Source organism: Bubalus kerabau, chromosome 4 (assembly GCF_029407905.1).
Source record: "Bubalus kerabau isolate K-KA32 ecotype Philippines breed swamp buffalo chromosome 4, PCC_UOA_SB_1v2, whole genome shotgun sequence".
NCBI classification, from domain to species: domain Eukaryota; kingdom Metazoa; phylum Chordata; class Mammalia; order Artiodactyla; family Bovidae; genus Bubalus; species Bubalus kerabau.
The window spans coordinates 17,037,077-17,049,225 of record NC_073627.1 but is presented as its reverse complement, the minus strand read 5'-3'; the positions used below and the strand labels follow the sequence as shown (position 1 = coordinate 17,049,225).

General features: G+C 46.2%; 3 protein-coding genes across 4 annotated transcripts in view; 1 reads left to right on the top strand and 2 right to left on the bottom strand.

The window, feature by feature from the left end:
- Nucleotides 1–5,748, bottom strand: part of LOC129650791 (probable E3 ubiquitin-protein ligase MARCHF10) — a 37,253-nt gene extending 31,505 nt beyond the window's left edge. Inside the window, exons 1-2 of the mRNA XM_055579597.1 lie at nt 5,723–5,748; nt 5,328–5,551 (exon numbers count right to left, since the gene is read on the bottom strand). Of these exons, the coding sequence (XP_055435572.1) occupies nt 5,328–5,551; nt 5,723–5,748 (250 nt within the window). The remainder of the gene's footprint in view (nt 1–5,327; nt 5,552–5,722) is intronic.
- The window catches only part of MRC2 (mannose receptor C type 2), a 123,486-nt gene that overhangs the window by 100,711 nt on the left and 10,626 nt on the right, over nt 1–12,149 (top strand). Inside the window, exons 31-32 of the mRNA XM_055575583.1 lie at nt 2,581–2,675; nt 8,284–11,748. The gene's annotated coding sequence lies outside the window, so the exon portion shown is untranslated. The remainder of the gene's footprint in view (nt 1–2,580; nt 2,676–8,283; nt 11,749–12,149) is intronic.
- Nucleotides 11,734–12,149, bottom strand: part of LOC129648862 (probable E3 ubiquitin-protein ligase MARCHF10) — a 49,879-nt gene continuing 49,463 nt past the window's right edge. Inside the window, exon 4 of one of the 2 annotated variants that reach the window (XM_055575594.1) lies at nt 11,734–12,074. In XM_055575594.1, coding sequence (XP_055431569.1) covers nt 11,737–12,074 — 338 coding nt within the window. In that variant the 3' untranslated portion in view covers nt 11,734–11,736. The remainder of the gene's footprint in view (nt 12,075–12,149) is intronic. The other variant, XR_008712897.1, reaches the window with a different exon arrangement.

Here is a 12,149-nt window from a genome sequence, read left to right as displayed (position 1 = left end):
TTGTCCCCTGAATCTGAAGTATAGGGAGGTGTAGAAAGAGTCGGGTGAGTGTCCAAATGGGTGGAATCCTCTGAGGGTGAAATGGTTTCATTTACAAGGTAAATGGTTAAAATTTACCTTGTAAAATTAATGAATAAGCACAATTTATTGAGGGCAGCATGCTAACTGTGCTATATACATTAGGAAGTCCTGTAACTTGCCAAGATCCTATTTTCAGTAAGTGATGGAGTGAACATTTGAATTCAGGTCTGCCTGATGCTGCAGTTTGTCTCCATAACCACTACCCTGTGTTGCTCCTGAAGAAACAATTTCCTTGTGAAAATAAGAATCTACTTCATTCATCACGTGTGAACTCCTGAGCGTTTTTACCCTCATAGTGTGGATAGAACACTGGACCTACTTCTCCGATTCCACTCACCTGTGTTCCCTCCTGCCGTCAGCCCTCCTCCCGCCCCACCCTCCCCTACCCCGTTCCCCTCCCTGCTGTCTTGCAGGGTCTGATGAGGCGCTATATCCTTATCCTTCTAAAGCAATTCACCCTGTAGGGTGGCCAGGACTCCACAGCTTTAGGAAGGCCTGTGTGGTAACAGCTCAGGCAGGCAAAATGCAAATCCTCTGAGTGTGCAGCTTAGCTAAAGGCCAAGTCCATACAGTCTTGCTTTAATGGAGCTCCCAGGGAGCACCAGTCCTGGTCCCTCTGTAAGCCTCTTTTCACTGTGAACCGCATGGGACACTCAGGGACGCAGTGAGAATCTTTACTCATTGGCTCTTCTGGAAATCAGTTAAGCTTTCCTATCAGGCTCCTCCTGGGTTTTATAAACCCCAGTAAGAGATGAAGCAGTGATTCTAGGATGCTCTGGTATGTGGCTGTGGATATAAAGGAGTGGAGCTGTGTTTCCACCCAGGCTGGGCTGATGGCTTTTTAAAGAACAAATGCTTCTACGTAGTGATCTGAGTTCTCCTGATATATGTATCTGTTGTTGTGCTCGTGTTCAGTCGAGTCTGACTCTTCATGACCCCTGGACTATAGCCCACCAGGCTCCTCTGTCCATGGGATTTCCTAGGCAAGAATACTGGAATGGGTTGCCATTTCTTCCTCCAGGGGATCTTCCCAACCCAGGGATCGAACTCACATCTCTTGTGTCTCCTGCATCAGCAGGCAGATTCTTTACCACTATGCCACCATATGTGTGTATGTATAAATATATACATACATATATATATATATATTACATGTACACACTGCTATTTTTATTTATTTTTGGCTATACTGGGTCTTCACTGCTGCATGTGGGCCTTCTCTAGATGTGGCAAGCAGGGGCTACTCTCTAATTGCGGTACGTGGACTTCTCATTGTGGTGGCTTCTCTTGTTGCAGAGCATGGGCTCTAGGGCGTGTGGGCTCAGTAGTTGTAGCACATGGGCTTAGTTGCTCAGTGCCATATGGAATCTTTCTGGACCAGGAATCAAATCTGTGTCCCCTGTGTTGGCAAGTGGATTTTTATCCACTGCCCCACCAGCCAAGTCCATATATACGGTTTTTGTGTGTGTGTGTGTGTATATATATATTTTTTTTTTTTTTTTTTGAGAAAAAGGTAGTATGGTGGATTCAGAAGTATAGTCTTCAGTTGGTTACTTTTCATTTTGAATATGACTGGAGAAGGAAATGGCAACCCACTCCAGTATTCTTGCCTGGATAATCCCATGGACAAAGGAGCCTGGCAGGCTACAGTCCATGGGGTAGCAAAGAGGCGGACACGAACTGAAGTTATTGAGCACAAGGGCCTCAGAGATTAGCTAGCAAGTGCTGAGACCTGAATCTTCTGGTTGTGAACACACAGAGCAGCTCCTCTGCCCTGAGTCTGTTTAGTTCAGGCTCCAGGAGACGCCCCCACCCCCCACCCCCAATAGGCCATCAGCTAGCTAGCTAGATAACAAGAATCCGCTTGAGTGGCTTCTGAAACCCAGAAACTGGAAACAGCAGGAGCCACAGCTTATTTCACAGAAGCCACTGACACTGGCCTCTGGGGCAGGAGGAGCCGCAGGCTAAGTGCTGCCCTGCAGCGCATGCAGATTCCAGAAACGCCAGGGAGTGCGTCTCCACCCTTCCTCAGCATCCCAGCAGCCTTCCTCTTTAAAAATTCAGTCCCTGTGTGAGTTTCCCTTAAAGGTGGCAGACTGTGCTGTTCTATGTTTATGCTAGTTTAACCCTTTTTCTTGTGTCTATTAAATAGGGAGCAGATTTCATAGCTCCAGGCCTGGGATGACCCCTAGACTGCCTATGTCCAGGGATGTAGTCTTCGCAGCTCAGCCCTTGCAGATGCTGCTGAGGCCTCTCTGAGGCCCTGCATGGGCTCCAACTGTGAGCGGAATGCCTGCTGTTTCTAGGAGCCCATCTAGGTGCGACTGAATGTTGTAGGTGCAACGAAATGAAACCAGAAAAAGCACCTCTCTGCCCGAAGGCTGTGGCTTTGTTTTAGACTTCTACATGTGCTTGACCAACAGTTTTCATCTGTTTTAACAGCCATAAACTTTTAACTGTTTTCCTCTGGTTAATAAAAGTAGTTGATATTTATTGTAGAAAACTTGGGAGACACACAGGAGGATGAAGAAGAAGTAAAAATCACCAAGTATCTGAAACTCAGAGGAACGTCGCTGCTGTTCTGGAATTTAGAGGTGGGTTGCAAACTCAAGACCCCAGGCTACTTTTATTTTGCAGTTGTCTGTTTGAACACTGAGTTACTTGCCTTCAGGTGGAGTGTGTCTGGTGGACTGCAAGCATCCTAGCCGTTGTTAGGTACTTCTGCCCAACCCGCCTGTTCCCTGAAGACATTTGAATTTACAACCCAGGGCTTGCTTATCTAGAAATACTATTTTTAAAAACAAAATTGGGTATTTGGGCATATACAATTTTATGTCCTGCTTTCTTTCCCTAAATATTTTTATTGTGAGCATTATCTCCTGCCATTAATTGTTCTTTAAGAACATGATAATGATTTTACTCTAAGGGTACATTATACAAACCCTTCCCCTGTTGTTGGGTATGTAGATTGTTTCCAGATTTTTGCTGCCACAAATCACACCATGATAGACATCCTTGCTCATACCTCCTAGACTGCAGGTCTTATTTTCTTAGACTAGATTCAGAGCAGTGGAATCGCAAGCTCTCTAAAGACGAGGACACAGGTTGCCAAATTCCAGTTTGGCCCAAGTGACCCTCCAGGTAGGATATGAAAGCATCTCTCTTAACTGTGGTGGTTCCTGGGAATGTACGCTGCAGGCTTGGAGTAGCACCTGAGTATCTGTACCTGGGAAATGTTAGTAGTTTCACTATCAGTATTGAGCATTATTTTTTATATAACTTTGTTTACTATATTTATTTATTTTTATACTTGGCTGTGCTGGGTATTCACTGCTGTGTGGGCTTTTGTCTAGCTGGGGTGAGCAGGGGCTGCTCTCTAGTGGGCGGTGCGTGGGCGTTTGTTGCCAAGCACGTGCTCCAAGGTGCACAGGCTTCAGTAACTGGCACACTGGCTTAGCTGCTCTGCAGCCTGTGGGATCCTCCTGGATCAGGGATCAAACCCATGTCTTCTGCAATGGCTGGTGAATTTTTCACCACTCAACCACCAGAGAAGTCATTGAGCATTATTCTAAAAAAAGACCTTAGCCCATTTGGTAGGCCAAATTTCTCTCTTGTAAATTTACATTTACTACTGAGTGAGCTTGAACTTTTTACCCCCCTCCCCAGACTTTATTAACCACTTGTATTATTTCTTCTGTGAAATTGTCTGCAGTGCCTCTTCCCCAGTTTTCCTATTAGGTATTCACGTTTTCCTTATTGATTTGTAAGCGCTTTCAATATATTAGCTCTCTGTCACATTTGCTTTGGATCTCTTGCTGACACACTTCAAACATCTGGCTCCTACTCCAACTTATGCAAACTACTTTATTATATTTATTCATTTATTTTTTTTGCAAACTGCTTTGGAATGTGGAAAAAAAAAAAAAAGGACCAGAGGCAAGATAAGGAGTCGGGGGTATAATAGAAGATCAGGACAAATTCTCAGTTAATCTCAGGATAATGGAAAGTATCTTCTGGGCACACGTGGAGGATTAGATGAGCCTCGTGGGTCAAGGAATGTTTGATGTACGCGGAACCTCACCTTCCAAACAGCAGTCTAGAGTTCACTGAGAACTGTCGGGGAGATGGCAGGAGAAACTAGCGGTAGTTGAGTTCCCGCAATATTCAAGTGCTGCTGAGAATAGCACTTCCTTTCGTTATTCTAGCAAGGTAGATTTCATTATCCTTATTTTAAAACATGGGCACTGTAACCCAGACTGGCTTCTTGACCACCCCAGGCTGCACCACTGGGAGGATGGAGGGCTGGAATTAGCAGTGAGCTCTGCCCTTCCTGCCAGGAGGCATTAGATCACTGGGGACCTCTGGACATTGAGCTGTTACAGAGTCACATGTGCTCCAATCGCCCCTAACTTCAAGCCATCCGAGTACATGTTCTATATTTACTTGTATCCACCACAGTACATATCATACTTTTAAGTAAAGGCTCCTGCGTTCAGTGGGTGGTGAGGAAATGTGATGCTCAGTGGCTCCTCCAAGGGGACGAAACAGGTGCTTGGCTGGCAAGGTGAGCTGTCAAGTGTCCCTTTCCTTGACCCCCAAGGGGGCTCCTTAGGACCTACTCCTCCTTTCCTTTGCCACCGCAGGAGAGGACAGCGTGGTTAGCCGAGCAGCGTGGCTCGGGCCTTGTGATGAATGCTCAGGACCAAAAGAGGAGGTGTCGGCCAAACCAGTGTTTTGAAATAAAGCCTTTATCCGCCTCTATGTTATTTCTTACACGCTAAGATCTTGACACCTTGGATCAGAAGGGAGAAAATCTCTGGGGGAGGTGAGTTGTTTGCCATCCACAGACTTCTATCCTGCCCTCCTGGGAGGTGGGTGGGGAATTGCGGCAGGGTGAGACATCCTCAGAGCTGGAAACTGCTTCTCTACCCACCCCCTCCCCCACCCACCCCCATACCTACCACCCACCACCAAAATACCCTCTCCAGAAGCCTAACGGTGGGCATCCACTCAAAACCTTACATGGTCTTGCTTACGGAGTAATGGCAGAGAAAATTAAAACTCTCCCCGCCCTGCCTTTGCCTGCCAGCCTCCCTCAGAGAAGGAAACTGGATCCAATAGTTTGTTTTTAAAACCTTTTAAGTATTTCATTATAAGGTACACTCTCTTCACATAAAAAGCACACGGAATTCACCATGTACAGTGCAAATCAGTCTCTGAGGTCAGAGATGTATGAGCATCCTTACCTATTCCTCTGAGGGCAGGTACCTTCCCAGGCCGCTGCAGTTTCTGTCTGCTTCCGTCCCCAGACAATCGTGGGCTCTGCATCTCTGGGCTGACTGTCAGTCTCCCCAGGTTTGGCCTCCTCTTTCTTGATAAAATCTGTGGTGCCTGGGCTGCTGAAAAGTGCAAAATCTTTTCAATAATTTTGTATAGGAAAACATCTTCGTAGAAAGACTGCTCAGAGGGCCTGTGGTGGGGAAGGCGGTTAGGGGAATAAAAAAAAAAAAAAAAACAAGAGGTGAGGGAGAAGCTGGATTTGAAACCTGGCTCTATGATCTTGTAACCACGTGGGCTTAGACAGATCACTTCCAGAAGCCTCAGTTTTCCCCACCTGTGACATGGGAATAATAATACCTACTTCACAAGGCTGTGGTCACCATTCATGAGCACCCCCTGACACCTGCCATGTGGATTCTGAAGGGGGTCCTTCCTTTTGTTAAGAAGTGTCTAGCTTCCAGTTCATAGATATTGGGATGGGCCTGCTGGTGAAACCATCGAGAGCCTTTACCTTTGGGACATACAAAGCCCGGCTCCCCATGCCCTCATCCAAACTTGAATCACAGTCTGTTCTGCACCTACATATTCATATCCTCAGGTTGTTTATTAGCAACTAATATGGCCTTCCAGAAAGAGTCCAAGCATCTGGGGACCTTTATTTTTTTTTTGCCTGTGTGTTACCCACCACTGGGTGGGGTTGATACATTTCCAGGAAGACAGTAACTGAAGTACCAATTCTAATTGAGTTCCCAGTAATATGTTTTTTTTAAAGTCACATTTTGAATTAGGTTGCTAATTGGTATGAATAATCTCAAGTTTCCTCTTCACATGTATTAAGTCTCAGTGCATGTGAGCTTGGGAAAAGAGTTTTGTTTTCCACGCATCTCTACAAGTTCTCAAGTTCACAGGCAGTTAGATTGTGAATTTCTAGATGAAGTGCTTCCAGGAGAATTTGCCTGGCTCATCTCCTCTTGGACAGTTCAGAACTTTCACAAATAGCCAGCAGCCAAGGGGGAGGGAGGGTAAAGCTGGGAAGGGTCTCTGAGTCGTATGCGAGAGAACAGCCTTCCTTGGCACATGAAGACAACTGGATTTATGTCCCACAGTGTAAGTTGTGGTTATGTGGATCTTTTAAAATCAGATTGAGGAAAGGAATGGAAGTTCTCCTTGGCTGCCCGTGAAGCCTGGTTTAAAACAATGATTAGCTACAGCTTACTTTCCTTGACAGGCCCTCGTCAGGGAACTTGCTAGAAGGGGGAGCTGCTGGTGGCGTGGGTTCCAGCTGAGGGCACATCAGTGGAGCCCAGAGAGACTGTGGGCATGATCGGAAAGAGAATTCTCCAGAATACATTCTTTGGAGGGTGTAGGATGGTGATTAGACAGGATCTCACTGAGTTGGGAGAGGGGAGGGTGAGAGAGAGGGATGGAGGGCTTAACAGTAGGGGATCCTGCCCCCCTACCCCAGGAGCTGCATTCCTCTGGCCCATAGGCTTCTCCCCATCACTTGAGGCCTTATTCCTCTGCAGCTCTCAGAAGTCATCAACTGCCCCCTGCCTAGCACCTGACAGATGGGTGCGGCTGGGCGGGGAAGCAGCAGGACCATTCTTTACTGAAGAGGAAACAGGAGGAGGACCAGGGAAGGGGCAGGCTTGGGGCACAGGCCAAGTCCAGTGGATATTCAGGACCTGGCTCAAAGGTCCTTTTTATGAGGATTTTACTTAGATTTCCAGCCGAATATTCAGATTTCCTTCACACCCCAGGCAGCAGCCCTCCTGCTCCCCCACCCCATCCACACCCCTACGCCCCCTGTCTCCCAGAGGGCCTTTTTCCTCCTGCCTGCACTAGCTTGCTCCAGCCAGCAGGTCCCTGGAGGTCCGTTTCCTGTGTTGGCCAGAACTTTCAGGGTCCTTAGGGCCTTTAGTATTTAAATATTCCAAGATTGCCTCAGAATTGTGTCTTTTCTCTCCAACTAGACTGTAAGCTCCTTAAGGATGAGGACCCTGTCTTAGCCAGCCTGTGTGTTTTCTCAAACTCTCTTGCAGGACAAGTAATAATCACTTAGTATGGTTTATAGGGCTTGAGAAGATGCATTCAGCTGAAAACTATGGGTAATTCCAAAAGTAGAACCATTTTTTCCCTTGTGCTGAACACCCAAGCTAAGATAACAGATTAGTCTGTTTTGTTCAAAAAAGTACTTTATTCAAAGCATCAGCTCTCTTAAGTGATTTCCAGAATGATTTCCATAACCATGTCTCCTCTAATTGAGTTATCAGCAAACTAAAGTAATAAAACTGAAAAAACTAGAGATTGTTTGACCAGGTCTGGCAGTGAAGAAAACACTGCTGGTAGTGAAGCCAGATTCTTCTGACTTTGGGCATTTGTACCTCAGTATCTGCAACTGTAAAATGGGAATATTTGCAACCTTTTGCGTTATCGTGAGGTTTAGCAATAATGTAGGTAAATGGTCTAACTCAGTGTCTGGTGCTTATTACCTCCTAAAAATGATAACTGCTGCTTCTGCCATAAACAGTGATAATAATACTACCAATAATAATTGGAAATCTGAAGTCACTCCCCTAAGAGAACCAAATTTGACCAGAAATGTATTATTATGCAGGCTTTATAGGTTGAGAATAACTTATTCAGCACCCTTTACTCTTGTGTAATTCTCGCTCTCTTCTTTAATCCTATTATAAAATTCAAAAGACAAATAGCAACTCTTTTTATTGTAATTTGTTCAGCAAATGCCTTTTCTGTGTAATAATCCAAGGGCTCACAAAGATACTCATGAGTAAGACATTTTGGCCTAAAGATTATAATCTAACTTGGCTGCACCAGTGACTTCTTCCCTGTGATATCCTTTCGGTTCTATGGAAAGCAAAGTCTTATGAACTATTCCTTCTTTTCCATCTGCACCTGCAGTTACAAGTGAAGTGACCTAAGCTGCCTGCAGTGCAGGAGATCCGGGTTCGAGCTGCAGGCTGGGAAGATCCCTGGAGAAGGGACTGGCTACCCACTCCAGTATTCTTGCCTGGAAAGTTCCATGGACAGAGGAGCCCGGCAGGCTACAGTCCATGGGATCACAAAGAGTTGGACAGGCTAGCAGCACACAGAGTGCCTAGTTTGTATGTATCAGCACATGGATTCCAGTTCCTAATCACCTTACTCACATCCAAAGTGAACAAAAGTTCAGGCCATGGGGGCCTTCCTAAGATGATCTTCATGATAGCATGCTACATATACTAATTTTTAGGAAGACTAAATTATACTGACACTAAAAGGTGAAATATGACTTCCTCTCCAGGTAGTAAGACAGAGCCTTTGCCTTACAGAGGATGGAGCAAGTTGTGTTCAGAAGTTTTGTTGCCAGGCAACCTATCAACCTGAAGTTTGTCAGTGAATTTTGGGAAGACTGTGGCTTGCTTTGGGCACCATGAAACCCATTCCTTCTAGTATCTGGGCAAAGGGATGCCTCCAGTAGCAAAGAAATCAAACAGCTGTTTACATAGGAGGTGTCTGCCTCAATTGTCTTGACATTGCTGGGACACCAATTGTTTGACTGAATAGTTCTTAATTTGACCAGCAAAAGAGAAAAAAAAAAGTAGAAATCTTATATTTATACAAGACCCTGATGACTGGAGATTAGTTCAGGATGGTGGGGAAGAAGGGTGTGCACTCACCTCCTCCTGTGAAAGCTCTGAAATCACAACTATTGAACAATCATTGACCGGAAGATGCTGCAACACACACAAAAAAGATACACCACGTCCAAAGTCAAAGGAGAAGCCACAGTGAGATGGTAGGAGGGGCGCAGTCATGATAAAATCAAGTCCCATACCCACTGGATGGGCGACCCAGAGACTGATGAACACTAGTGTCTCAGAAGGTCTCCCACTGTTGTGAAGGTTCTGAGCCCCATTTCAGGCTTTCCAGCCTGGGGATCTAGCAAAGGGACTAGGAATCCCCAGGGAATCTCTCTGTAAAAGTTAGCAGGATTTGATTACAGGACCAGGGGAAACAGAGTCTCCACTCTTGGAGGGCACACACAAAATTTTGTGTACACTAGGACTCAGAGAAGCAGCCTACAGGAGACTGAACCACACCCACCTGCTAGTGTTGGAGGGTCTTCTGCAGAGGCATGGGTTGGCAGTGGCTCAGCACAGGGACAAAGGCACTGGCCACAGCAGTCATAGGAAGTACCCTTTGGCATGAGCCATCCTGGAGATCACCATTAGCTCTACCATATAGCGTGCAGATTCCAGGGATGGGTTGCCTCAGATCAAAAAACTAACAGGAAGGGAACACAGACTTACCCATCAGCAGACAAGCAGATTAAAGTTTTACTGAGCACAGCCCTGCCCTCCAGAGCAAGACTGAGTTCTACACACCACCAGTTCCTCATATCAGGAAGCTTGCACAAGCCTCATAGATAGCCTTGTCTACCAGAAGCAAGAAGAACTATAATCCTGCAGCCTCTAGAATGAAAATCACAGAAATGGAAAGGCAGAAGATTATGTCCCAGATGAAGGAACAAGATAAAACCCCAGAAAAACAATAAAGTGGAGATAGGCAACCTTTCAGAAAAAGAATTCAGAACAATGACAATGAAGATGATCTGGGATCTTGGGAAAAATAATGGAGTCAAATATTGAGAAGATGCAAGAAACATTTAATAAAGACCTGGAAGAACTAAAGAAGAAACAAATAGATGAACAATGCACTAGAAGGAATCAATAGCAGGATAACTGAGGGAAAGACAGAATGGTGGAAGTCAATACTGCAGAACAGAGTAAAGAGAAAATGAAATGAAAACAGCCTAAGAGACCTCTGGGATAACATTAAAAACACCAACATTTTCACTATAGGGGCCCTAGAAGGACAAGAGAGAGAGGATCTGAGAAGATATTTGAAGATATAATAGCTGAAAACTTCACTAACATGAGAAAGGAAATAGAACTTCAGTCAAGTCCAGGAAACTCAGCGAGTCCCAGGCAGGATAAACTGAGGCAGGAACACAATGAAACACATACTAATCAAACTGACAAAAATTAAAGACAAAGATAAGATGTTAAAAGTAACAAGGAAAAATGATAAATAACATACAAGGGTTAACCCAGAAGGTTAACAGCTGATTTCTCAGCAGAAACTCTGTAAGCTAGAAGGGAATGGTGTGATATATTAAAGCAATGAAACAGAAAAAACTACAAGAATACTCTACCCAATGAGGCGCTCATTCAGATTTGATGGAGAAGTCAAAAGCTTTAAAAGTTAACAGAATTCAGCACCTTCAAGTCAACTTTACAACAAATACTGGAGAAACTTCTCTAGGCAGGAAACACAAGAGAAGGAAAAGACCTACAAAAACAAACCCCCGCCCCCACCAAGGCCCCTGACAACTGAGAACCGAGTCCATTTAGTGGCCCATGTGAATTCCATGCACCTGATCATCCTTTAATTCCTCACATCACTGTTTACGCAGACACAGTTCTGGGTGGACAAAGTGAAAAAGAAAGGTGGAGAAAGAAATACAATTCCTGAACCTGTACCCCTCCCCCACACTATCTCCACTTTAATGCCTAGTGCCTAGGATTGTGCCTGAGAGATGCCTTTTGAAAAGGTTTCATTGCTTCTTTTGGATCATGGGCAGAATTACAGCTTAACCGCAAGAGCCGATGTTGCCCTGGTGGAAAAGGCAGCCTTCTGTACAGTCAGAAATAATAGGCCGTGTCTGTTTGCCGGTCTGAGTGTGCGGGGAAATGTGTGTTGACTCACATCCCCAGAGGAGATCTTAATGAAAGCTTAATTATGGACCATAAATGTGTTTTATTTAGGGACCCAGGAGGTGGGATTTTTTTGATTTGGAGAGATGTAGGGCCTAATAAGTAGTCAGGAAAGAAAACATAAACAGTGACTGAGGCCTTTCATTTGTCCCTCCACGGTGTGGTCCTGAACCGGCTCTCACATCCAGCGAGGACATCCCCCACCCAGTCCTGTCCCTGATGCCTCCCTCTCAGGGCCAGCTCTGAGTGCATGGTCACACCTCCAGGACTACGATCAGACACGGAGGGGCCTGCTGGGTTTCTGGCGGTTATGATCCAAACTGTGCCAGACACAGGCGTGAAGAAATCAAATGAGTCGAGAGAGAGAGAGAGAGAGACTGAGAGAGGAAGGATGGGATTTTATTTGTCGCTTACTCCTTCAAGTGCTAGAAGGCTGAGTGAAGTGGCCGCAGCTGTATGGTCTTCCTGTGCCCCCGACGCACCACACTGGCCAGCCGTGGTCCCCCCTCTTGTCCACCTGCCCTCAGGAAGCTTGAGGTTCCCCCCCTTCTCTTCGGCTCCACTGTGCTGTGCGCCCTGCCCTGCCGAGGGCCACTTACCACACCAGGTAAATTTTACTGGGCCGTCGGGGGCTGGGCAGGCACAGCACAGGGGTCTCAGTGGGCCTGGGGCTGGAGATGGGGAAGTAGCACAGGGTGGCTGGAGACTCGGGCACGGGGCCCGGGGAGGAAGGAGAGGGGCTCAGGAACGGGGGAAAGGGGGCTGGAGGGAGGTGTGGTGGGGTGTCCTGGCCCGCCGCTGGGGAGGCGGGTGGCAGTAGTGGCAGGAGGAGGCAGCAGTAACTGGTATTGGGCTGCGGGACAGGGGAGAAAGCAAAGACGGAGCAGTAAGGGGAATATTCAACACAGAACAGCGGGTGCTCACTCCTGTCACCTGCACGAAAGAAAAAGAGCGGTCAGGAAGTAACACTTGCCCGGGGGGAAAGGACATTCAAAAGGCTGAGAATGA